The sequence below is a fragment of the Varroa jacobsoni genome, unplaced genomic scaffold, assembly GCF_002532875.2.
Source record: "Varroa jacobsoni isolate VJ856 unplaced genomic scaffold, vjacob_1.0 scaffold_842, whole genome shotgun sequence".
Taxonomy (NCBI): domain Eukaryota; kingdom Metazoa; phylum Arthropoda; class Arachnida; order Mesostigmata; family Varroidae; genus Varroa; species Varroa jacobsoni.
In genome coordinates this window covers 154,619-179,697 of record NW_019213744.1, presented here as the reverse complement: position 1 = coordinate 179,697, position 25,079 = coordinate 154,619, and the positions used below count along the sequence as shown (strand labels likewise).

Here is a 25,079-nt window from a genome sequence, read left to right as displayed (position 1 = left end):
AGCATCGCTATATAGTAGCCAAAGTGGCCTGCATTTTCCCGACTAGTGTAAATAAAAGAGCGTAACAGGGAGGCTACTTGTTATTGAAAGAAACCTGTTACCTGCAGCTGTTTCTACGTGACGCTATAGGTTAGCGCCGATAGGTACAATTTCAGCCGCCGAACTCTCTCAAATTTTAAAAGAAACTGCCAAAACAGCCCAGGGACACTCCTGCGTCGAAAAAAATCAATCAGATTATCTTAAAAAGTTCAAAGAAAGCAAATTTGAAAATTCAAAAGTCCACGAAAATTATTTGTGCTTTGCGGCGGCCCTTTTCCTATATCCAAAGCCGTAAAATACCGATGTCGTTCAAGATATACTAACTAAACTAAAGGCTTTAATTCGTTTGAGCGTCACATTCATGACGTGTTTCTTTATGTGGAAAAGCAGTGCCGTGTGGTCTTGAAAGAGGCAACTTTAACTATTTTAGGAGGCGTTGGATAGTACATATTTAAGACAAAAAGTGTGTGTGGAAACAAGGCAGTACGGTGCATCTATCTATTATATATAATGTGTATCCCGGGATTTGTATAATTTTCAAGCAAATCGTAGTCTATTGCATTTTGATTCTTACCGAGAAAATACTAGTCCCCTATTTAACCACTACATACGGATAGTATCAGCGTGTTTCGTTTTCATTTTTCTGGAAATTCTTCATTTTTTTCTATAGATCTTATGTCAACGCTTAATACAAACATTTGTAAGTCGCTTTTTTTTTGGATTGATATTATACAAGATATTCCGCTTTTGTTTACTACATTGCCTGTCGGTCTGGCTGGTTGATTCGGTTTTGTTTAGCTAAAATCCATACTTATTCGATATAGACCATTAATAAACATGAAGACGTTTGAGATATTTTAATTAAATATAGAATTTTCTCTTGATTAAAGCACGCACAAAATTAAAAACGTTTTAAAATTGTACATTATGTAAGCTACGGATACAAATCTTTTTGAGGAAAAAGGACGTCGTAATAGGTTAAATAAAAAAAAAAAAAAAAAAAAAAACTGGTTGACATGCACAGCTCACAGATTATGTCAAATGTGTTGTCATACATGTGAAAAATAGATCTCTTAAACGGCTATTATATTTGTTGCCGAAGCAGATCAAAGATGATTAAAATAAATATTCTCGTTTCCACTAATGATGATTTTTTTGTTTTCGGCTAAAATCATCACTATTTTACATTAATTTTCAGTGAGCAAAGAGTACTTTGGATAATAACGAAAGGTTTACATGAGCTCCCTTTACCGTTCTATGTTAGCCGCTGTACTGGCACATTTTGTTTGACTTTTCGGGCGTAAATGGTGTTATAGAAAAGTAATGAAATCGGTTTTCTTTTAAACTCGATCGATAAACCCAGCGGGAAATCTGTTAACACAACTTTGCCATATTGAACAAAGTAAGGCAAGTATGTGCTACGGTGTGCTGTCAGAGGGTAAAAACTCGGAACAATCAAGCAAACAGCTTCTTGCTGGCTAAGCACAATGATACTGAGAGGGGGTGCGTATGATGAACGTCGTACTATACATCCCGCCCACTCGCGACCGATGGACCGAAATATCATTTGTCTAGAGGCGTCACTAACATTAGTTGCTACCCGGATAGCGAAAACATATGCCGAGTGATGATAGCCATTCGGCTCCGGTACAGTGTTATCATAGAATAAAAAGATGCCATCACTTTTGTTGATATTTATTAATAATGAAAAACCTGTCTCGCCGTCCTCTGTAATTCAGGAGTAGCGATGGACTCCCTAATGTTTAGTGCTTTATTCTTCGGCTTGAATCAATCAATGGGGGCCGTGTGTTCTACACGAGATATGGTATCACCTTGCGAGACGTCGCGTTGTTAAGAAATTTTTTATACCTGGTACTCGCAAAATCAAACAGTTGATCATTTAGTTTGTGATTGAGCTCGTCGATGAATTTAGTTAGTCGCTCCTTGTTCAAGTCAGGTTTGTCCCTACTATTAGGGAAGCTTGTTGTCAAAACCATTTTGTTTAACTTCGTTTGCGTAAGATACCCCTTAAGACCTGTGAAGTTGTCAGAATAAAAATAAACATTTACGTAGTATTCATTGATTTTACCAAACGTTATTGTATTCATTGTTAGAAAATGAAAAAGAACAAAGAAAGAATGAAAATCCAAGATAGTACTATCTTGGATTTTGAAGGATTTGCTTCTGTAGTTGAACACTGAAAAGGTAGGGTAGCAAAAGCATGTGTTTTATACGCATTCAGACTCACTGAAAGATTTAATCATGCTTTTGTCTTAATTACCTTCTCTTTGAACTTACCGGGTCGTCCAACAAACGTGACATTCATATCTGCCGTATTAACGTTGGTCAAGGTCGAGAACTTCTTTACGGTGCCCGAGAGCGAGTCTCCCTTGAACTCACCATTAATTATGATAGCCTTCACTCCCGAGAGGGTCACATTACAATTGATCGTGATATTAACTGAAAAGGTACTTTGGTCAACATCTTGCAACATGCCTGATGCTTACGAAGTTATCTCTACTTATTTCGCTGTGGATACAGCTTAGAAAATAGTATATTCCAATGTAAATGCTAGGGAAATGGAAACGCTTCTTATTTACTAGAACAAGCCAAAATAGAACAGGCCTGGGAGGTGGCCACATCGTCAGAATATAGTGCTCTTAAATAAGGAGCTGAGCAATTAACATGAGAAATTAATAAACATAAATAAAAAAAAATATGCCTCTAGCATTGCTATTGTACTACGGTTGATCTCTCTACTTTGTCGTGAACTTCAATTGAATTCATTTTCCCGAACGATTTTGACACATATATAAATATTTACTGAATAACTTTTATAGTCAGTTATTTTTACTAAGCATTTATATATAACCGACACGTTATGCCCCAGTAAAAAGTACCTGCGTCTTCGTAATGTTGTTTTTAATAAAAGTTCATTTTAATAAAAGTTTTTGACACGCGCTCCTTAGGCCCCCTAGTCAATAGCACAAGGGTACAACTGGCTATAGAACTTTTATTAGTGTTTTAGACTGTACTTTCATGTTTTATTAGGTTACCTTTTATTTATAAGATATTTTGAAATGTTATTATTATCATTTATCAGGAACATGGTACGATCCTTTCCACTAGCAAAGGGCTGAAGGTGATGTAATGAAAAAATGTAACCCAGCCAGGAGTATTTTTTACAGAATGAACCGATGGATCTACTGCGAAATATTCCGCTATGAAGAACCACTGGAATACTTTTTTTTGGAGTTAACAAAAGGACGGTCTTATGTGTAACAGTGTAAATACCTTTAAGGCATTGTCATTGATTGATAGTTTTATAATCGTAATTCAATTATTAAACCTTGTGTATATAGGGCGCTTGCTATTGTATACTGAAATCTTTATGCGCTAGATTAATTACCAACTGGAGCCAAATCGGTGCGTCCTTTAGCTTGCGGTGGAACACTGAGCCGACAAGGTCTGCGACGGTAGAGTTTAGATAAGCCCTCAAAACGACCCAGCGTAATGTTGGCTTTTACATCACGATTTGAAATACCTGTCACAAATATATCCATAGGGTAATTATCGCAGATACACCTATTTTTTTTTGGCCTAATTTATTGTATTAGGGTATCCTCTATCAAGGCAACAGACCCCTCTGTAGTAATATTAGTGATAATCCCGATAACTAGCAAAAAAGGAAATAAAGGAATTCTAACCGTAACGGATCAATTTACATACTCAGTAATCCAAGTATAAACAAAAAATTGTAAGACCTTTTATTTCGGCGACTCGATATATTACGACCTTACCTGGCCCTTAGTACCCATGAGCTAGGCTGTATATCACGTCGAGAAATTGCGTAATCCAAAAAAGCAATTGACGGTAGCTGAAGCTATATGTAATCATTAACAACGTCTGATCTGTAGTTTATTTGTTTCGGGTCAGGCTAAATTTACTTTTTCTCTTTTTTTTCTTAAATTTAGATCGATGTTAGTATTTCTGCAGTTTCCCTAATTGATTTAGTATATTCGAGCCATCGTTTTACCGTGAATTAGCCATATCATATGTTTTTTGACGAAATACGTATTCGAGAATGCATTGTTATTCTTAAAAGTAATGTTACCTTCTAATAAATAACGCATAAAATCTGTACCTGTTTTGGCGATTTTGAAGGTGAAGTTTCTGAGGGGTAGTGGTTCCTGTTGGTTGTCTAGGACCTGCTTATTAGCATCAGCAATAATTGCATCCACATAGGAATCTATCTTAGCTTGGTTTGAGCTCGCCAAAGAACAATTAAGTGCTAATGTACACAGAGAAATAACACAAAACACACGTTTATCCATTTCTGTTTTTTTCTGTAAACAGAACAAGATGAGTAAACAACACATAAGCCAAGCGACCAGACTCTTAAAGTCTAAAAATAGTTACAAAGTGCTAAAGAGATTGATTTATGAAGAGATAGCTAACTAGCTTTTATACTTTGCTTCAATAAATCTGGAAGTTCAAGTTGAATAAACAGAGAAAGAAAAATTATTTTCAGCTTCTGGAATATACATACGCGCGCCAATTCAATCATTTTTCCTTAAAAGCTGTATCAAAACTCTTATACTTAATCATTTGCGCAATAAATAGATGCCAAACAACGGTCGGTTTGATAAATTATTCCGCTACCTCAGTTGGCATTCACTTGAAGATCTTTTCACTGGTGAAAATTGATTTATTAGACATCAGTGCATCGTGTTATTACATATTGTTGATAAAAAAAAATAGTTACACTCTATGCATTTTTCAATATATTCCTGACGTCGCGCGTACTCTGGGTATTCTGACCCTATAGCCATGCTAAAAATGCCATAATATATTGATGCTTCTACTGTTTATGACAGGCATTTTTCAGCATTTAAGCATAGCAGAGGGCCATGGCTGGGTGTAATACTTTGTAGTTTGGTCTTAATATTATTCGTTGCTTGATAAAAAGTTTACCGAGCTATCGGGTCAAGCAAATAGGAACGGAACTGCTTCCGAACATTGTCAACGTGTGGTCACTGAGATTAGTTCAAGAAAGATAGCGAGCAGATCATGATTTATTTTACTATGAATAAATATTGATATATATATATGTATATATGGATGTCGCAGCTGAACTATTGATATACTATCAGAACGTCGGCTTCTGTCTAATTAATGTCTATCTAATTATTCAGTTGTGCTGTCTATAAATAAAGCGTGTTCGCTGTAGTATATGGACACACGTAAAAATCAGCCTTTGCGCCATGAAGTCAGTTTTCTCAGTATACCAATTTCCTTAGGCGTTCCCTGCTGATGACCGCAATAAGCAAAAATAAAGATGGTTTTAAAGAAAGTCTCTGCAACAATTTATCAAGAGTTTTCAAGCCACGTTAGTTTTACACCGCGCAAATAGAGATTGTCAGAAGACTGTAAATCTGCCATGATCGATGGTGAGCATAAAACTGAAAACTGAAAGCCTTAAAAGCTTTACTATTATACGAAACATTTCAGCCTAGTCCAAAGGAAACACCACAAAGGGTTCATCGCAGAAATTGTAAATTATTGTTTAAGCTTTTCAGAGCATACATTGTAGTCAGAAGTGCGCTAGTATCAAAGCTTGCGTTGGGTCGTTAGCTCTCATGAAATAAAAGCTCATAAAGGCATATTCAAGTCTACGTAAGCCCACGTCAAGGTTGTAGGAACGTGATGCGAACCGCTCCGTGTACAAGAATGATACGTATGAATCAAAATTAAACAGATTATACGTACTGGGTCTGATAAATTGCTAGGTCTTAGTCATAATCTTAAGGCCTTTAGAATATTCATAGCGACATTTTTTTAGGCAGTATTAGTAAAGTCGATGAGCTCGTGCTTCTGTGTCATAAAGCATTACCTGTAGGAAACTGTGTTTTACACAAAAAAAAAAAAAATGCTTCAACAAACCGTCTATATTGCGGAGATGGGAAGCATTGCTATTTGACCATTATCAAACAGTATAGTTTGGAGCGTTTAGCTATCTCATATTATCGTAATGAATTATGTTTAAAGCGAAATAGATGCCCATAAGCACAAAGTAAAGTCGTGCCAACATTAACGACATCACCAAATGTTCTTTTTCCCTAATTGCCTTTCCGCTTTAATTCATTCAAGTGTTTCGACCTTTGAACTAATCGTCACCTAGAAACGAGCTCCTAGAGAAATAATAATAGCTCTATAAAGAGGCCTTTAAAAGCATGGGCTAAATACAAGATTTCCATAAATCCAGAGCTGTCGAAATCGTTTAAGGTTCTTTTAGTTACATTGAACTTATTGTATTGTTAACGAATGATGGCCTAAAGATCTGGGCTTACATTTAGATTTGTTCTGTCCGTATAAGCCACTCAATCCTTTGACGAACGGTAAACATTGGATCAATACGTTATCATTGTATAGCCTTTACACTGGTATGTTCTTTCTAGTTGACAACTATTCTTTTTTTAATTTGGCTAAAGTGCCTTTTAACTGTTCGGTTTGCTTTCCGAGTGTCCAAGCCCAATCGTTCTGAACTCGTTCAATACGTTTTACCTAACCAACTCACCAACGTTTCGTTTGCTGCTACGTTCACCGAGATCCAACTAGAAGCGATGGCTTTTAACAATCAAATACAGGCCACCCTTGACCAATACACTGGGTGAACTGCTCGTGCGTACTACGATAAGAGTCTGCTTTTAGTCTAAAGAGGCAGAACGTAGACCTTAAGCTCGACCAAATAGTCAGCGATGATCTGTTCCCGGACGGCCGTGTTGGATATACAACATCAAATTCGCAGAAGACCCCAAGAGAACGTGAGAGAAAGAATGACAAGCGAGTGATTATGAAAGGGAAACTTACAGTGCTGGAGAGAAGAAACGAACGGGATTGGTGATCGATTCGATCACGGTGAATCTAGTTCGTATGGATAGTGACAAAAGACTAGATATCTCAAGCATGCACATAAGCCTCTATTCTTATTAGAAATTTGCAGTGGCGCTCATGGTAAAAAAATATTCCAATCTCCAACGCCCAAATATTGGTATTTAGAAGAGTCAATTAATTATAAAGCATCTTTTTTCAAATAGAATGTGATGTTTGGTATACTACGATACATAAGGTATCGCTCAATGCCTCTGGGTATATGCAGCTTACATTGCTAAACAACGAGAGCAAAAAACAGGACCCCTTCAGCAAAGGCCAAATCAATAACGCCAAAATTACTTGTAGTCCCTCTAGTCAAGACACACCCGACGAGAAGAATTTATGATAGAATAAATGTTCAATAGGTTAACCGTCCTGTTTTACCTAGTTTATTTTATGTGTATATCGTACGTATTGAGTCATTACAATCGTGTCTAGATGCCCGCAAAAATTAACAGTAATCGAGGCGGCTTTGTGATCACCCGCTGGGGGCTGAGAAGCAGTTAGTCCCCGCAAGGCTGACAGAATAAACAAAGAAATATATCAACAACGGCGGAGTCACCGGAAGATGTAGAAAAGACGAAGAGCCCAGAATAACAGGACTGTCATCCCCTCGCGGCGTATTCAGCGTCATCCTGAAGAACGGCTAAACAACTTCAGGAGAGCCACGGCCGTGGATAAACATATCAGATAGATACAACAAATATTTTACGAAGTAAGGGACGCTGGTTTTTGTTTGATAACATATTTTGTTGTTAACATATCTTGATGGACTGATAATTTTAGATTGCGCATGTGCTAATGATCTTATGGAAATTGTGTAAAATGGCATTGGTGCTCGACTGCCGACTAATTACTGCAAATCAACAGAAGCGAATAAGCAAAAAATATGAGCGTGACCATTGTCGGTTTTTGTTAATTGCGTCGGTTCTTTAATTTCATTGTAGTACTTACTAATGGCCCGCTGCTAGAAACTGTTGGAAGGCGCTTTACAAAGGCTATCGCTTTGTCTAGATCATTCATTTTACAGTCACTTTTGACTTCGAAGATGGGTATTTCTGCTTGGATGATATATACAACTTTTTGTCCACTAATTCATTTTTCACCGCCAGAAAGCTGCTGAAACAATTCCATATAGGTAAGGCGTTTGTGGAGAGGAACTCAAGAGCTAAGTACTTCGGTGCTAGCGTACTTCGTAAACTTTCTAAAACTTCAGTAACTAAAAAGGTATCTTCAACCTAAGAAACCCGCTGCGCTTGGAAGAGGGTAATTATCATTACGGTTGCTGATAGGGTGACCTATAGAACGCTATCATTTCGAAACTTAACTGTTTTATGTAGCATAATTGTAGGCCTGTATCGCAGCATTCTACCCTTATGCAGTCAGCAGGAAATATAAGTCAGCTTAGTCGATGGGTAATAATGCTATACGTTTTATTTTTTCGCTAGAAGATTTGGCTGTATAATTTTGCCCCCGTTTAGAATGTATCACTATAACGTAAGTGCGATCCGTTTTGAGTAATAGTTGAGAAGACATGCGTGATGAGCTCCGACATTTGCGGTTTAGATTCATGTAGCAAAATCGCCCGGAAACGAAAATCAACTAACAAAAGCGCCTCCAGCTACATCCACAACTCATTGGTAACTGTTTGCTATGCGCTAATGTGTACCATATCTATTTTTATTAATGCAAGGTTTTCGAAAAAAACTAATATATATATATATATATATATTTATGAAAGATTACAGAGAACTATAATAAAATTAAGAAACAAATGAACACAAGACAAGGTGTGGATGTCGATTTAATACTAGGTCATCTTACCCGATTTAGCTCTCATACTAGTTCCAAACCATTCCTGATATAGATACGATTTTTGATCAACTTGGGAACCTGGTTACAGTTGTAATCTCATAAATAATTTACTCGCCGAAATTTACTTCTAGCGTTATCATGCACGCGACGATCATTTCAAACCATATCACCCATCTTTTTTTACCTCTTTCGAAACAAAGAAAGCCTTTCCAGAACGTACTTGCACATATTATGTGATTGGAAACTTTGAAGAGATCTGATAAAACAATTTATTCTCCATACATCCTCAAAAAAGGAGCTTTTTTTTTTTAATTTTAAGAAAGCCGAAAAATTCGAAATTATGCCACATGAAAGTCTCGAATATCTAAATAAAGCGCAATTGATATTTGGATCGTTGTGTGCACTGGTCAATCCCTTAAGTTGATTTATAATTCACGGTCGTCCGCGTTATCACTTTGTTTTCCAGAAACGTTATCAAGTTAACAAAACAGCTTAGCCATTAGATTATTATTGTTACTTCATAAGGGTATTTTATTTTACAAAACATTGTCAAAGATGCTCATTAGATACATTAGCTTTCTACTTGATACGTGTAGGGAAAGAAGCTATCAACAACGGCCTGTCTCATTAAGCAAACAGCCACAACCGTAACATAATCGTAATCGTACCGTAACATAATTTTTATACAACGCAATGATATTAAGCCTCAACTATCACGCTTTGCCTTTCTTAGGTAGGTGAAGCAATTAGAACTAAAAAGAATCTGTTTAAAAATAGAGGACATCCTTAAAGACCGGTATCTAAGATCGAAGTTAGACCAGTAACGAAAGAGTATCAACAACGACTAACAAATAACCAACCAGTTAGCTAGTCGCTAGCGCGTCACGTGATCTCGAACGACATTTTCTTTAACGGTGCAGTCGTGCTGTACTGCACATGCAGTATGATTTACAAAAAATCATAATCACAGTAAGTATGGAAGATGAAACCCAAATTTTCTTCCGTTCTGTATTTTGTTTATTATGTGCACCTATAATCACTTAGGAGTTCGAAATGTCCTTGCAATGAATATTGGGTATTTTGTCTGCAAGTATTTTGAACCCTTTCTCCATCTGATCAATAAATCGAGCAGAAGAGCTCAGTTATCTCTCACGATTTACTTACCAGGTTGCTGTTTCGACGTACACACTCCAGGCTCAGGTCTGCACATATAAACAAATAAACAGCACATTTTACCCAAATCTGGAATCCCATCTGCTAGGAAGCCAACTTGTGGTTTCCTGCTGTTTGCAACGGTTGAATGTCCTGCATTCTTTCCTCCAGTCGAGTCCCTCTCTCTGTATTCCACAGTACTCCCTGAGCCTTTGCAGAAACCGGTCTAACGCTTTCAGGCTCAGTCATTTATCTGCATCTGTATGCGTCTCCGTATTCTGCGCCAAAGGGTTTCTCGCAGGCTATTGCATCGGGGTAGTGGCTTCGCCCGTCCGCGGATCGGGAAGCTGGGAGAATATCATCTATCGACCATTGGCACAGTGACGGGGGGACCAAATGAGCCGGCGGCATCATCCAAGCGACAGCGAACCGGAAAGGCCTGCGTAGCGGCAGTTGGAATTATCCAGGCCATTCAAACCGCTCAAATGCCAAACTATTTCGCGCCTTTCATGCAGACCCACGTCCCATCCCCGTAGTTCCCGTTGACCCACAAGTTTCCCCCTCTTTACAGTTTTGGCTCACTTTTTGTGACTAGTAGCGGAGACATCGACTAAAAATTACGCTGCTGGTCGCACCCACGGAGGCGGCGTCGTCTGCAGCCCCGAAGGCAACTGGATAAGGGAAGCTACCCTAACTGTCCTACAGCACGACAAAGTGCCGGCAGCGAGTATAATAATGATACAGGCGGCCATGCAGTGATTATCGTTTGCGGATTATTGGGAGTTGCATAAGCAGAACTCGCGACACTCTCAAACATCGATGGACAACTTTGACACTTGCTACCAAGTTTCGTGACGCCGGTTCGACAGGGTTTGCCAACCATGTACAACCGCTTCTCGGAAATGATAGAACAATCTCATCTATTCTCTGAAACCATTTTCCCTTGGTCTTATGTTTTGCTCGCTCTATTTATCGCTGCTTCTTTGTGTCGAGGGTAAAAAATAGAGCCTGTGGCATGAACAACCGGCGACTAACCACTGCCTATGATTCGCATTGTTTTGTCTAGGAGAAGGGCGACATCAGGAGAGAGGTAGGTTCGTTTTGTCTGAGAGTTATCATTTGGAGGGAACAAATTGGAGACTAATGATAGCAGAGGGAAGAGATCGACGCCAAGCGAGTGCATAACGGTTGTGATGGCACTGGTAATCGTGCAGGTAGCAGTCCTGACCTTAGAATAATAGTAATAAAAATTGATTTCAAAGTTTCAGTGACAATTATAATAATGATCCTAATGATAATAATATCCCACTTATTGGAACGTTTTGCCCGACTGCCTGACCATTCCCGCCAGCGGATTATGGCTTTCCCGCTTGCAACTATAGCTTGGTCATAAGGGCTGACCACCGTTTTCCCTTCTTTCCAGTGGCTTGCGACCATCATAACGACCAGTGGACCCAAACACACAAATAAGCCCTTATGGACTTTTGATAACGTGTGCATAGACACAACAAGACGAGAAGCAAACCGGCTCAAAATAAAAATATGAAACGCACAACTTTTCATGTAGTAATCCTATTTTTCGTGTCGATATGATATGATCAATCCTTTCTTTCTAATTTTCCCCATAAAGCACATTTGTAATTTTGATAATAATTTCATCATAATTACCTGTGGTCTACAGAAAAAGGCTGATCCACAGTGTTCTTATGCATAAGCGAATGCCTCGGCAAGGAAAGATCCCGGACTTATTTTCCAAACTGTGTGTATCTACTCTTGAAATTCGTACATCTAAAATACAACCAGTTATTTTTATCTATGCCCGTTCACCAAGTACGTGTTGCCGATTTGATAAGGGTTCTGCCACTGACTGCAGTTGGCCTAAGAATATTGAACTAGATAGATACTTCACAGAAATCCGTACCAAAATCTATTCAAATTATCAGAAATACTGCGTTCGTAACACAATAACCGCTCATATCAGACAAAAGAAGATGGTGGTACAGTAAAAATATAACCAACTAGACCAAGACTAGCTACCTATATAAGATATAAATGGGACGAGCGGATCAAATTCGTCTGTTGTCACCTATACAAAGCGATCTTTTTCTATTGTCTAAATGGACCAATAGCTTGCAATCAGCGGAGCCAGAGTCTTGGACAATAGTACAATCAATATAGAGCGCGAAAGTCAGGTAAACTATAAACATAAAAACCATTACTCTGGCACCATTTAATTAAAAGTAATACTAGTGACACTTTTAGCTGATTATTTTAATATTAAATTCTGATGTTGAGGCGGCTTAGCACTATTTACGACCTTCCCCTATTTTCCAGCCAGTTTATTTACTCTGTCTCGGCAGAAATGTTGAAGCCTCGCGTTAAACCACCACGTTTTTTGAGATCATCCTCATTGCTGCTATGAATTTGATTCGGCAATATAAAAAAAAGTGGTAATTAGACGGCGTAACATGTCGGGAATAAGTAGTGGGTGTAAATAAACATTCCAATCAGATTCTTGAGAGAACCTTTAATTACTTTTATTATGTATAGTTCGGTATTCTCGTGGAGCAGGATGACCTTGTCTTGACTATTGGACTGTTGTGTTCGTTCGACTCAACTAGATCGCATACAGATACTTTTTTCTCAACCATTTAGTGATGCTTGCAGTGTCCTTAAAAGCGAATAATGGTCCTTTTAGGATAAAAATATGGCCTAGCTATAAGCCTAGGCCATCTTTCTTTCGGAGCCGCTCGTTTATTTCCGTGCTTTGCACCTGATCAAAAATACCATTATTCGTAACTCGAAGCAATTATATGTAGAAACCTGTTACTGTGAGCGCGCGTTGCATGCTCCCGGGCGAAGTATTGAGAAGCAGTACAAATCATATTTTACTGTGTTTTTTAGTCAGCCGATGCGGCCCCCGACCTCCTAATTCTTTGGTAAATCCCAGAGAGTGAAAATGATTGACAATAATCATATGGCTTGAGTTAATTTCTCAGCCGATTCACGAGTCGTCTGCTGACCGTCCTTCCTCGACGGTGCCTTCAGATTCATTTTATCGCCACCGCCGAAACTAAAAATAATCACTATCGATGTTACTTTCCGAAGCGCGAGCGATGAAATAACCAGACGTATATACCAGAGATAGCTCTCCACACTGCACAGTATGCTGCCCTTGGATGACCGCTACGGACAGGGACCTACCTATCTATAGCTAAATTAAACCAGGTTTCGCAAAACCGACGTGGTCCTTCTTTAAACGTTTAATAATAATGACATCAGAAGGAATGCGTATTCAGCTAGAAGATACGCGTCGTAACAGAATATAGATAACTTTTTTCTAGTTACGCGAATTGTGTAGTATCCGTATATTGTTGGTAGAGCAGAGTATGCATGCAGTGTTACAACTGACGTCCGTGTACTGAACGTACATCTCTATTGCTCTGGGTAAAAGATATATCCAATGTGGCGTAGTAAGCAGTGGTACAATAGCGACCCTTCTTTTTCGGGACATAGCTCACGCAGAAAAGCTCTCATAGACAGACAAAAAGCTAAGATTCGGTGTTTAGACAAACTGGACTTACAGCCTATTTTTTTTTTAAATTGTTTTTTATAGTTATAGCATAGCTTTGAATTGAATATTCTTGGAGCCGAGATATAGGGTACAGGCGACAGGTTACCGAAAGGTTCGTAAATCGTGACTCATCCTAAATCTGCCGAAGCAGAAGTTTCGGTCCTGTTAGGAAATGCGACCTTTTAGAATTTGGGACGCGATATCTGAATTTATTTTTCGGCTTGTGCGTAGACAGCTGTTGCAAGTATCATAAAATTGATGAAGCTACCGAGTGATAAGCAGACGCATATAAACAAAAATAAATTAAACTAAAACAAAGATAACTCGTGCGTTTTACCAATCCATAATTAGATTTTTTGGCAAAGCAGACAACACCGACCATGAAAACACTGTGTTACTGCGTAATAGACACCTATAAAAAGATGATAATATCAAAACCGGTGTCAAGCGCGGCACAACTGCCTTTCATTAGAATCCGTATGGCGCGATGAAGCCGCCGCCGCCGCCGCCGCCGCTCTTCTCACGTTCACTTATAACGTCACCTGTTCACGTAAACTATGATGCACACTTATGGATATCGTCGATTGCGCATACGAGAATCTGTTTGCTTGGTCGCTTAATAATTGCACTAAGAGAACATTGTTAGGCAAAAGTTCAGGTGACTTTGCAGGACAATTATCTTGACGTAATACAAGTACACATACGATCGTGGGGTAAAGTACTTGGAAGCAGCGAGCCTTGCACTGAGCCGCTTGCCTATCGTCTGCTATCACAGTTTGCCGCTTCGACACGCGAGTACCCGTGTGAGATCGTCTTATTTTGTATGGTACGGCTTATTTCAAACGGCCAAGGATGCTCTCAACTCGTAGGAGTGCTAACCCTGAACATCATTCCACGAACCCTCACTGTCCTAGAGGACAGTGTTCTAGAGGACGATCGTCGGAATCGCTACGAGGTGTGACGGTTTTTCCCCGGCTGTATAGGCTGTTGAACCCGTTAAGCCAATGCAGCATTTGTGTGCCGTTGTAAAAAGGGTTGATGAACCAGTGTGTAGCGGTGTCCATTCATACTGCCGGTTCACCCGGCATGTTTACAAAATACTCTTAATATACAAATATTCGTGTAGCTAAATGCGTCAAAAATTCGTAATGTATTGTCTATGCGTTCGCGTGAATTTTGTCGGAAGTAGCAGTGCGTTCTTGCGTACGGGCTACCCCTCCGCGACGTCATCACTTCTAGTTCGAAGACAGCAGCCCAGTGAATGAACCCTGATCTTCCCAATTGACAGCCGAGTCCTATTCATGGATGACTACATTCCTTTTACAATGTGATTATATACGCCTAGCTAGGCCTTACTTCTATCTAGAACTTTTAACAGTGCCACAAGTTTATTGCTACAATCCAGTGGTCATACATGAAGACGGTGGCAGCACCATGTCATAGCTAAGAAATGATCCATCTCAATAAGGTACGAACAGAATTGATTTTGATAATTATATAGTATAACTTCATCATGAGAAAAAACTAAAATGACCAAACCGATAGAACAGATCGAAACTCACTAGGATTAGGATCACTTTTGATATACTTACACTTTGAAACTTGTTCTCCCTCTTATGCCTATCACAAAAGCATAAATTTGATTAGATAACAGACTTTTCTGACTAGAATATTTTTTGTGCAATGAAACAAGTTCAAACGGAAATCAAGCTATAACCATCTAGACAGATCATGTCATCCCACCGTAATTTACTATAGAATTCAGGTGATAACATGAAGCATGTACAACCAGGTTCTATAAAAAAAAGTGACGACATTGTTTTGGCTTGGCCTAATATAATCCTATCGTACATATACGGGCAGAAATTGTTGTCCACAGTGCTGATCAGAACGGTGCTCGGCAGGACTCGACAACGATATGCCCAATTGCGTGAATAGGTAGCATTGTTATTACAGCCGAGGTATAACTGCCTCGTAACGAACATGTTGGTAGGAGCATTGTCTTCTCTCGGTGTTCCCCTAGGAGGACAAAAGGCGTATGGGAAAAAGAGGTTGGATGCTACAAAGGACATCTTTACACTAAGCCATGCGTAGGGTCAATTTTTTTGCTGAAACCCTCAAAGTCTTGCTGGTTCGTTCATCTTGTTCTAGTTGTTCGTCCAGCAGTGAAAAGTAATCTTATGGTTATATTTTCTTTCTACTCGTTATGCCTTTGCCTTTGAGTCGTTTTGCTTACTCTACGTCTATGGAACGTTGTCAAGGTGACATCCAATCGATTTTTAGGTGATGTTTTTCTTTCACTTGGCCAGATGGGCACGCAAAGGTGCCTATCTGGCCAAGTGACATACATTTTAAACATTAAAAAATCTCTTATTATCTCAACCTAAAACTTTTTCTATTGTAGACTTAGGAACACAGCGTTCCTTAGTTGACACACTGGCTTATAATCACCAATTTAAATAGATTGTTGATCTACTGCGGTGTTAGACATTCATTACAACTCATATCCGGGCTCATACGATTGAGATGGCTGGCCTCACTCAGTTTCGTTGCTATTTTTGATACGTTAGTTTATCCTATGTGTACACTCGTTAACAGGATCCAGCCTAAATCGTATTATGTACACACGCACAAACAGCTGCGTAGTTAAAGGAGCAACGGTACAGTGCTATATAGGGTGATTATACAAAATCAGAAAGAGTTGCGTTTCCATCTTCAAAATACTTCAATGATTCAAATCGGCATCATGGAGTTGTCAAATCCGCGGCCTGCCTCACCAGGTTTAGTGATAGTAAAATCTGTCTGATCTGTAAAAAAAAATATGCCTCTCCAAAACAACTGGAGTGCTAGGGAAGTTTTTCACTAAAATACAAGTTACATATATATAGTTGAGTTGACTTTTGAAGAGCACTTGAAGCATAGCATGTTAACGACACTTCCACTGCCCTATAAAACCCAAAAATCAAACATACTTTTTTGACTGGTAGAGATGTCTTTAGCCCACCTGTACAATGCGCGGCTTCCAATTAAGCTCTGCACCTTAAACCGACCATGCGTATCTGATTAATTAGATAAAACTAGGGTAAATTAGTGAATTTAAAACTTATTTCAGCTAATTAAATAGTGATGTCCTTTAGTAACCTGTTGAGGAAGTTTCGTGGCTCTGTGATGGTCAACTCGCCCTAAACTTACACAGATTGTCATATACTGCTTGGCGCTGCTTCTAGTGTCTTACAATTGACTCTGCGGGGAATAATTTGTAGTCGATAACCAATTGTTTTCATGATGTCGGTCTAAGGCAGCCGGATCATATCTAGAAGTCCACCTACTCTGTGTCAGTACCGACAAAGTTAGAAAAACGACTGTGGCTAACAGAATATAAGTTTTTGCGGGGCTAGCATAAAGCTCACAAAACACCTAACTTACTTTTATTTAGACCTGGTATAGGCAGTGGGTGTAATAAGTTTATTCATACTATAGAGGACCCAAAATCAACTCTAGGCATAGATGTGTGGATGCAGCAGCGAGAGGCAATTTTAGGTTGCATTAGCTCAGTGCGGCGTACTTACGAATCATCTATCTTTTTCAGAAGATATTTCAGAAGATATTTTTCGATATTGTCTATCAGGAGAACAGTCTTTGCTAATCATTTGTTTTGAAGAGGGCACAGCATTTGAGCGAAGCCCTAAATCAACGACTACTCATTGCTGAGTAACAAGAAAGTATACAGTTCGAAAAATACCCAACGAAAGTCAAGGTTACAGTTGAAGAATCATCTATGTCAACTAAAAGCTTATCATTTTCTGACTTGCTCCACCTGGAAGAATATCCTTTTCTACACCTATACATTTTATCTTACGTTTCATCGAAATTAAATCCCAAGGAGTTGAAGGTTGCGAAATATGCCATTTTGTAAAAATGAAAATGCTCACAAGTAGGCATAACCGACCCTTAGGGCAGACGAGGGAAACTTAAGAGGCCTTTCTCATCTTACCCTTATACTGCATCTAGAAGCACTGTATTTTATTTTGAGAATCGGCTTACAGTTTTCGCAATTTGCAACTTTCAAATTTGCACCGTATTCGAGCAAAGTACAGAGTGTTCTTTTTAGTAGCCTTATATAGTGCTGCGTATATTTGCACTATATAAATTAAATTATGATTAGATAACCAGATAAGGGCTATCCGTTCTCCACTACGTATGCGCCACTGATGATTTGCTATAGCAAGTAGTATCAATTTCGTTCTAAACGCGGAAAGCTAGCTTGTTGCTAGTTTGTGGTGAAATACCAGGGTGTTACAAACGAATCCGGTGAACTCTGAAATGCGATAATTTTTGAACTAGTTAAACCGGAAAGATAATATTTTAATATATGCTAGATGTATTCTCTTTCACTTTCTACACATTTGTTTCAGTAGCACTCTAGCAGTTTCTGAACAGCCATATACCCACCATTCGCGTGCCCATATTTAATTTCCCCATCTATGGCTCCTCAAAGTAAATCGATAGTGACATATGCTTGCCTACCGCTCATCCCTTTTCAAGACATAAAAAGGCCTCGTAATCACACGTAGCGTTGTATTTTTTTCTTTGCTCAATCCAAAAGATAATTAAGACGTGCCGATGAGGTTTGTCGTTGTCGTTGTCGTCAAGTAAGGGGATTGCGTGCCTTCAATTATCATGCCAACAATTCATGAGTCACTGAAGAAACTCGAGACATGAACTGCATTCATCGCTTCATTTTCGGCAAGTATCTCATGGTAGCAAATACTTCGGATATCTATTGCAAATACTACAGTCACCTTAGGTCTGAGTGTCACCAAACGATATGTTTCTCCAGGATTCTATTCTTTTGTCTGATCCGTTTTAGATTAGCGGTAAGGATTGAATCATGCCTCGTCCATGCGGACCCTATTTTACAGGAAGGTTTTTAATTCATTAAACTACCGCAAATTGGATACACCACAGGCACTTCCAAATGGCCTAGAGTCAATTTCCAGGGATCTATTCTTTACCCAGTTTCCGCATTTTCAGTAGGTGGGTTATATGTGGGGTATCAGCTTTGGCTGACATAGCTTTTAGACTCTGAGCTCTGCTTTTGTAAAAAGGGTTGGCGGATATGCGTTCTCGTCTTTCGGGTCCTCACATCGAGGGTCGTCTCTCCGATGGCCGTAAACACTCTGATTTCTGAAATATTTACACCATTCAGGCGCTACCCTTTCGCTTAAGGCTTCCTCGCCCAATGTGTGTATCCCTCTTCGGTGAATTTCCGCAGCGCTACGGCCTTCGAAGAATAAAAACTGAGCGTTAATTTTTGGGACTAAAAGGTGCTTTTTACTTTTGAACTTTTTTTTTTGCAGTAAATTCGATTGGTTTTCGCTTTTTCAGCTCACTAACTAGCTTTGCGATTCTACTGAGAAGTTGTTCAAAAGAACGAAGACTAAAAATGCATGTTGAACATTATAAAAAACTTAGCTTAATAGTTTTTTTTTTTGTTTTATATATAAATCGACATGCAGGAAAAACAGCATCGGATCGGTCGGAATACCGGAAACAGTCTCATTTGACAGGTACAAAAAGCTAAGGAAGATAGCAGAAAATTTTCAGATGTGTATGTTTGCAATACTGTGTATATGCTGTAGGACAAATTGTTTATTATTAAGCTGTTATAGAAAATCCGACGGGCTTTGAAATTGATTCACTTTTAAATTATATGCCTCTAACAGACGAAACTTGGCTAATAAACACACTACTTTTTTAGAAACTTGTGAGCGAAAATCGTTTGAGTTGGTTTCAAAACATATCATTTTACCGAAAATTAACACCCAATTGTCAAATTTTTGTTCCTCAAAGGTCATAGCGCATCGAAAATTGATCAAAAATTGGCGAAGACTTTAAGCATAAACACAGCATGTGAATGTTGCACACGCTTGCAAGACTGAAGTGTTAAAAATCACCAAGAATATGACCAGATGTCGGGGTTCGGATAAGAACATGTCACTATCGAGGAGATTTTTCCCGAAAGCAGAGCTTGTAGTCCGAAAGCTGTGTCGGCTAACACAAGACGATACAGAATTATAGTGCAAATATTGCATCTGAGTGGCAAATGTGTCCTACATGAATTGATCCCACGTTAGTTGGAAATGTCTTCACCGCCCCATTTGCGAAACTTTAATCAACAGAAAACACGCGTGGACCGCACGGTTGCGACATAGGTTAGTCCCCGTTACTATACCGAGATGAACCAGGCGAGAGAATAGCAGCCTGAAGAGAAATCAAGTGCGATGACAGTCACGAAACGGACACCAGGGTCAGCTGAGATACTTGCTGAAAATAGGACAATACACACAGGCTGCTATCTGAATTCTTCAAGAGACTTATGGATTGTCGGCGTGGCAATCTGAAGCACGCGTTCAAGTATTTGGTAACAACGTCAGACCTCATCACCATGCCTTAATTACATTTTAAGTTGAGCAAAGGTGTATACAATGTTGGCCCAACCCGTTCACTTTTTCCATTCAAGTCCATGTGAGTTAGAGGTTTTTCGTGCCCCAAGAAAGGTAACTAGTGGGCAAGTACATCCACTATAGATTAATACCTAAAAGCCATAGAGGTTTTTATATGGAATATATGGAAAGACGATTAATGGGTATGTGGCTATGCGGAAACTGCCAGAGGACTGAGTTAAATAGCCACAAGATGAAGTAAAATTATATCACCCCATCTAGCCCAAGTTATTGAATTTCAAGTCCTTCGAATCTGCTTGTAACAGCTGAATAAGTAATTTCCTTCTATCGACTCATTGTTGATCATTGTTTCATTTATGCCATGATGCAGACTGTATCGTTTAATTTGTTTATAGAATGGAGGAAATTCCGGGTATTGGTTTGGCTGTTTGTAGCTTAAAGGCTTAAACGACTTCCTGTCATAACAGAAACTTCGTATTTTTATACAACAAATTTATGTCAGGTTGGACAGCAGTATATAATCCTTGGATAAACATTGAGTCGACTTTAAAGGTCATGATTCGCTCGGTTAGGTAGGTGCCTTATAGAAAAATATCTACGAAATATTTACTAATTTAACCTATTGTCTAAAAAGATAAGGACAATTGTACCTATATATTCTTTGCCATTATTTTCGTTTTTGCGGTACGCCAATGTCTCTATTCATCTATACCATACTTCTGGCATAGTGGATGCTTCAGGTGTCGCTGAAGTCAGTAAATTCGATCTGCTCGGTAAACAAATCGATAGTATTTAAATTCGGCCGTGCACATCTTTCCATAATTGAAATTTTTGTATTTGAAATATTCTGCTACGCTATATTTAATAGTGCTTGTCGATATTTACTACATGAGAAAAAAAGAAAATGCTACAGTGCTTGTTCTTCCTGTAATCTTCTTCAATTATATAAGCTTAGCGGTTAGCTTTAATTATATAACGTTACGTATTGTGCTGAAATAAATAATAATCAGAAATCATTACCAACAAATAAGCCACAAGCTTGTACTTTATTGTACTTGCACAACATGTACCTTATTGAATTTTACTCCTAATAGTCACTGCTTTTCACATAAAATGATTAAGCCATATTTAATTTATTATTAATTTGACTGGCAATATATGTTCCCGTATTGAAGAAAGATAGCTTTCACTATAGGCATTTGAAACATCTTAACCTCCCGGCAACTAAATTTAAAAACGAAGCTTTTGTCATTTTTACAACTAAGCATTTCACGACAGAACATATACAGTCAGCTCCATACTCTACACGTAATTTACATTGAAGTGCCAATAAGAAAAGCGACCCTATCGAAATTTTATTGCTTATTTATTTACCTGCCCGTTTTTTTCTCGCTACATAACTCATCTCATTCAGATACTTTATCGGTGTCAACTTGGTTAAAAAGCTTGTCCTACCCAGCTGCAATAAAAGCACAACGATAACCACATGGTTCTTCTAAGCACCGGCTCCACTAAAACAAAGCAGCATTGTGAAGCGCCATTAATTTTGACTAAGGTAAGCATGGGCTAACCAAGTAATTTCCAAGCTGTACGTTTTGTCCTTCAGTTAGCCGGGTTTCCCCCATTTTCCATTCCTCACGTTGCGACGCGTTCATTCGTTTTTCCCTAACGTTATCTACCATCGCGGACCCACTGCCATCGACGAGACAAGCCCCCGATTTTCCCGGAATCCGTCTGGCTGCTTTGCCTGGCCCTACAAATCGGTTCGATGCCTGTCAGACAATGTACAGCACATTCTTGCGCAATTGCTGATGTACTCACGCACCATTGGGCACGAGGGCTTTACTCCTCCCCCCTCATCTTCTTACTCGTTTCCTCTCTTTCATTGCAGGCAGTGGCAGCAAGAACGGCGACGAAACAGTTTACCACGACACCCATGTAACTGCCCATACGCTAGTACCATTCTGCCCCCGGCAGTCCGCATGAACACCCAGCGCGTCCCTCCATCCTTCGAGTTAGTCCATACATGAAGCGACCAACCGCAGTTTTTCTCACTTTGTTTCATCCAACAGCCAACATACTTCTTTGCCTTCATCTCGTCCTTCTGCTGCTTCGTTTTATGCCGAACGACCAATAAAACCTTGTTCCTTTTTATTCGCACATTTAGCACACCCTAATATAGGTTTACTGCGTGTCTATGTGCGTACTTTGTCCACGCTGCCCGATGCTGTACCCCATGCTGCGTGTGTATGGCACCCAATCATCAATATATCGCCATCGGTCTGAAATCGTTACGCAACTGGCGAATAGAAGAAATGGACGACAACGTATGTATCACACTTCTGGAGCTCAAATACAAAGAGCGGAATTTTGGTTTGCTTATCCTCCTTTTTTCACCAGTTCGATATAACGACAATTTACAACTTGCCGTAGAGGGCCGTTGATTAGTCGTATACTTTTGAAATAGTAACTCGTATCATTTTATCTTTTCTATTTTTTTTCAACCGCAATAGCAAAGGATAGCTGATTAGCGATCCGTTCGGAATCATTTCAGTAGTACAAAGTTGACCATAGCCCCCCCTTTGTTGTCAATTCGTATTGTTTCAGTGTTGCGTTCGTCGCATAAGTTTACAATCAACTTTCCTGGGACTCAAAATCACTTTTTCTTAGATACTAGAAGCCAAACTCTATGGTTATCGTAATGATGAGATGGCTTTAGCTGTTTACGTATATTGCCTTATTTGATACGTGTCTTTGTGTCCAAAATTCTAGACGATTCCATTGTATGAGTGTCTTCAGAATGATGCTAGCTAGGTTAAGTCTTGATATCTTTCAACTAATAGCCGTATATTTCACTCTATATAGTGAAAAATATAGCTAATACTGTAAATTACATAGCGAGATCGTTCGTTCAAAAGTGATAGGTTGTATTAGGCGCGGCTACATAACTAGATCATAAATAGCGTCGAAAGCCCGCGAAAATTTCAAAAAAATGGTGGCGCCAAAGAATTTAAAAAACATACAACACTAGTTCCTCTATTGTATCGTGTCGATGTCGCTAATTGTTTGAATTATATTCGTAAGCGTACGCACTGCTGATAGTTATTAAGTTCGCCATAATTCAAAAACAATGTTTAGTCATAATTCGTAGCTTTGCGATACGTTTGTTCTTAGAGTAGTCACAAGCAATTTTAATGTTTATAATTCGTACTGATGCTTAAAAAGCATACCAGATGTCGATTTAAGTAGATGCGAATTTTTTTATGGATTTGAAACGCTTTTCTATTAGTTGTTCAACTTACTTGCCATTTCAACTTTGAAATTGCTCGGGAGCCTACTGGAAGGTTGTTTTTGCTAATAAGTTTATTGAAACTAATAGCGCAGAATTTCAAGCAATGGCTAAGTGATGCCGCAGCAATATGAGGATGTCAACTGTATCTGGAATACTTATGGAGAGTCGCTGATCGGCCTTTCGGTTTGGAACTTGCTACAAATTTGGTAGTTAAAACGCGTTATTATCTTAATATTGTAAAACTCCAGTAATAAATTATGCATTTATTTATATTGAGCTAGTGTAAAAACATGCACATCGAAGTCTGGCATCTATTTTATTTCAGACATACATATTTTCTACCAAATTAGACACTAAATACTCATCAAGGACTATACCGTACGTTTTCCCTTCGTGCCATTTACGTAATATGTTAAATAGATGTAGATTTTTATATAAGTGATATAATGCCGAAGCAATATCAACGTACAAAAATTATGCTTCAATGGGTCGATATTCGGATATGATAATATTCACCTACAATAGGTCTGGGTGTGATGCTCTTGGACGTGCTGGATCGACAGGCGCCTATATATATGTGTGTATGTATGACAGTCATGCATGGGTAGTTTATTGTTCGGATTTAAGCTTACCGAGCTTGCGCTTCAGATGACGAGGCAATGAAGGGAATGCTTGCGACGCGATTATATCCGGAGGTAGCGACATGCGTCTAGGGGAAGAGAGGAGAGCGGCTAGAGAACTGCCGGGCTGATTTATGAGGCGAGGCACAACTAGCGCTTTGAAAAATTGGACCCAAAGGGAGGAACGGCAGCTGCCGATAGAATATTCAAACGAGTGCTTGCTGACGATACCGAGATATCATCTCTCGACTCGCCGCGGTCGGGACCTGCCCAGATTATAGAGATCGTTGTGTTCGTTCATCTCAAGTTCAGCGCCATTGAGATGCTGTCCATAATCGGAGAAACAGCTACCCAGTGAATGTAACACTACAGCGTTTGAGGAGTTTGCCTCCTGGAGCTTGACGATCGAGTTCTTGATCCATGCGCTCGCCACCGAGCTGGCTAGTGACTCCCCAATAGTTCCTCTGTGTATATCATAGATACATAAAATCTATATTTATGTATTAGGATGTTACAAGTGAATCCGGTGGACTTTGAAATAGAATAAATTTCGAATTATATGGGGTAGAATTTTGATTTTTTTATATGTGGTGAGGTACTCTTCTTCACTTTTCATACTTTTTTTTCTCAGGGCTCTGCCAGCTTTAGAGAGCCATGCATCTACGACTTGCTTTTCCATATATAATTTTTCTACATATGGCTCCGGAAAGTGATTCGATAGTGAGGCATGTTTGCTTACCAGTACCCTATTCAGGAAACGGAAAGCCCCGTAGCCATACGGGCTTAAGTCGAAAGAGTAAACGCGTTAGGGCCAACGTTGGATATTCCCTTGCATAACCCAAGAAGTAACTGAGGCACAGCAATGAGATCTGGTGCTGTCATTAGGCAACTAGATTGTGGAATTTCAATTGCCGTGCCAACGGTATGTAAGTTTCTTGAGAAACTTGCAGGAACTTGTGAGGCTGCACTCGTTATTTAATTTTCGGCGGCTATCGCATAGTAACAAATGTTCCTAAGTCCATTGGGAGTACTAATAGCACCTTACACTCAAACTTACCCAACACTGCCATCGAACTCGATTTCTCTTTAGAGCGACGCCATTCTTTTGTTGGACCCTTCTCCGACAGGCAGTAGAGCTCTAACCATGCCTCGCCTATGGCGACTGTATGCTCTAGGCGGGTCTCTTG

The 25,079-nt window shown here is 39.2% G+C and overlaps 1 protein-coding gene and 2 long non-coding RNA genes across 6 annotated transcripts in view; 2 read left to right on the top strand and 1 right to left on the bottom strand.

Annotated features, from left to right (window-relative positions):
• Positions 1-11,193, top strand: part of LOC111264278 (uncharacterized) — a 34,315-nt gene extending 23,122 nt beyond the window's left edge. Inside the window, exon 3 of the long non-coding RNA XR_002682798.2 lies at positions 11,006-11,193. This is a non-coding gene — a long non-coding RNA (uncharacterized LOC111264278). The remainder of the gene's footprint in view (positions 1-11,005) is intronic.
• LOC147752969 (uncharacterized) lies at positions 1,719-10,012 on the bottom strand. 3 transcript variants are annotated; one of them, XM_086970019.1, is made up of 5 exons: positions 9,952-10,012; positions 4,184-4,330; positions 3,449-3,583; positions 2,338-2,499; positions 1,719-2,074 (listed from the first exon to the last, which is right to left on the bottom strand). In XM_086970019.1, exons 1-5 carry the CDS (start codon positions 9,995-9,997, stop codon positions 1,851-1,853), a joined length of 714 nt encoding a protein of 237 aa, XP_086826145.1. In that variant the 5' UTR covers positions 9,998-10,012; the 3' UTR covers positions 1,719-1,850. The 3 variants fall into 3 exon arrangements, with proteins under 3 accessions (XP_086826145.1, XP_086826144.1, XP_086826146.1); XM_086970018.1 differs by having other exon boundaries at positions 4,184-4,385; positions 9,952-9,971; XM_086970020.1 differs by lacking the exon at positions 9,952-10,012 and adding an exon at positions 6,617-6,836 and having other exon boundaries at positions 4,184-4,385.
• A 2,599-nt stretch (positions 11,194-13,792) lies between the features above and the next one.
• On the top strand, positions 13,793-24,462 carry LOC147752968 (uncharacterized). Of its 2 annotated transcripts, XR_015312636.1 has the most exons (3): positions 13,793-14,981; positions 18,120-18,263; positions 21,876-24,462. It is a non-coding gene; the product is annotated as an uncharacterized LOC147752968 (long non-coding RNA). The 2 variants fall into 2 exon arrangements; XR_015312635.1 differs by lacking the exon at positions 18,120-18,263 and having other exon boundaries at positions 21,872-24,462.
• Positions 24,463-25,079: the final 617 nt, after the last annotated feature.

Coding starts and splice junctions, on each gene's coding strand:
- LOC147752969 (XM_086970019.1), bottom strand. CDS start 9,997: ATGTGCAGACCTGAGCCTGGAGTGTGTACGTCGAAACAGCAACCTG. Junction 4,331..9,951: donor TACGTCGAAACAGCAACCTG/GTAAGTAAATCG, acceptor TGTGTACATTAG/CACTTAATTGTTCTTTGGCG. Junction 3,584..4,183: donor CTTCAAAATCGCCAAAACAG/GTACAGATTTTA, acceptor TATTTGTGACAG/GTATTTCAAATCGTGATGTA.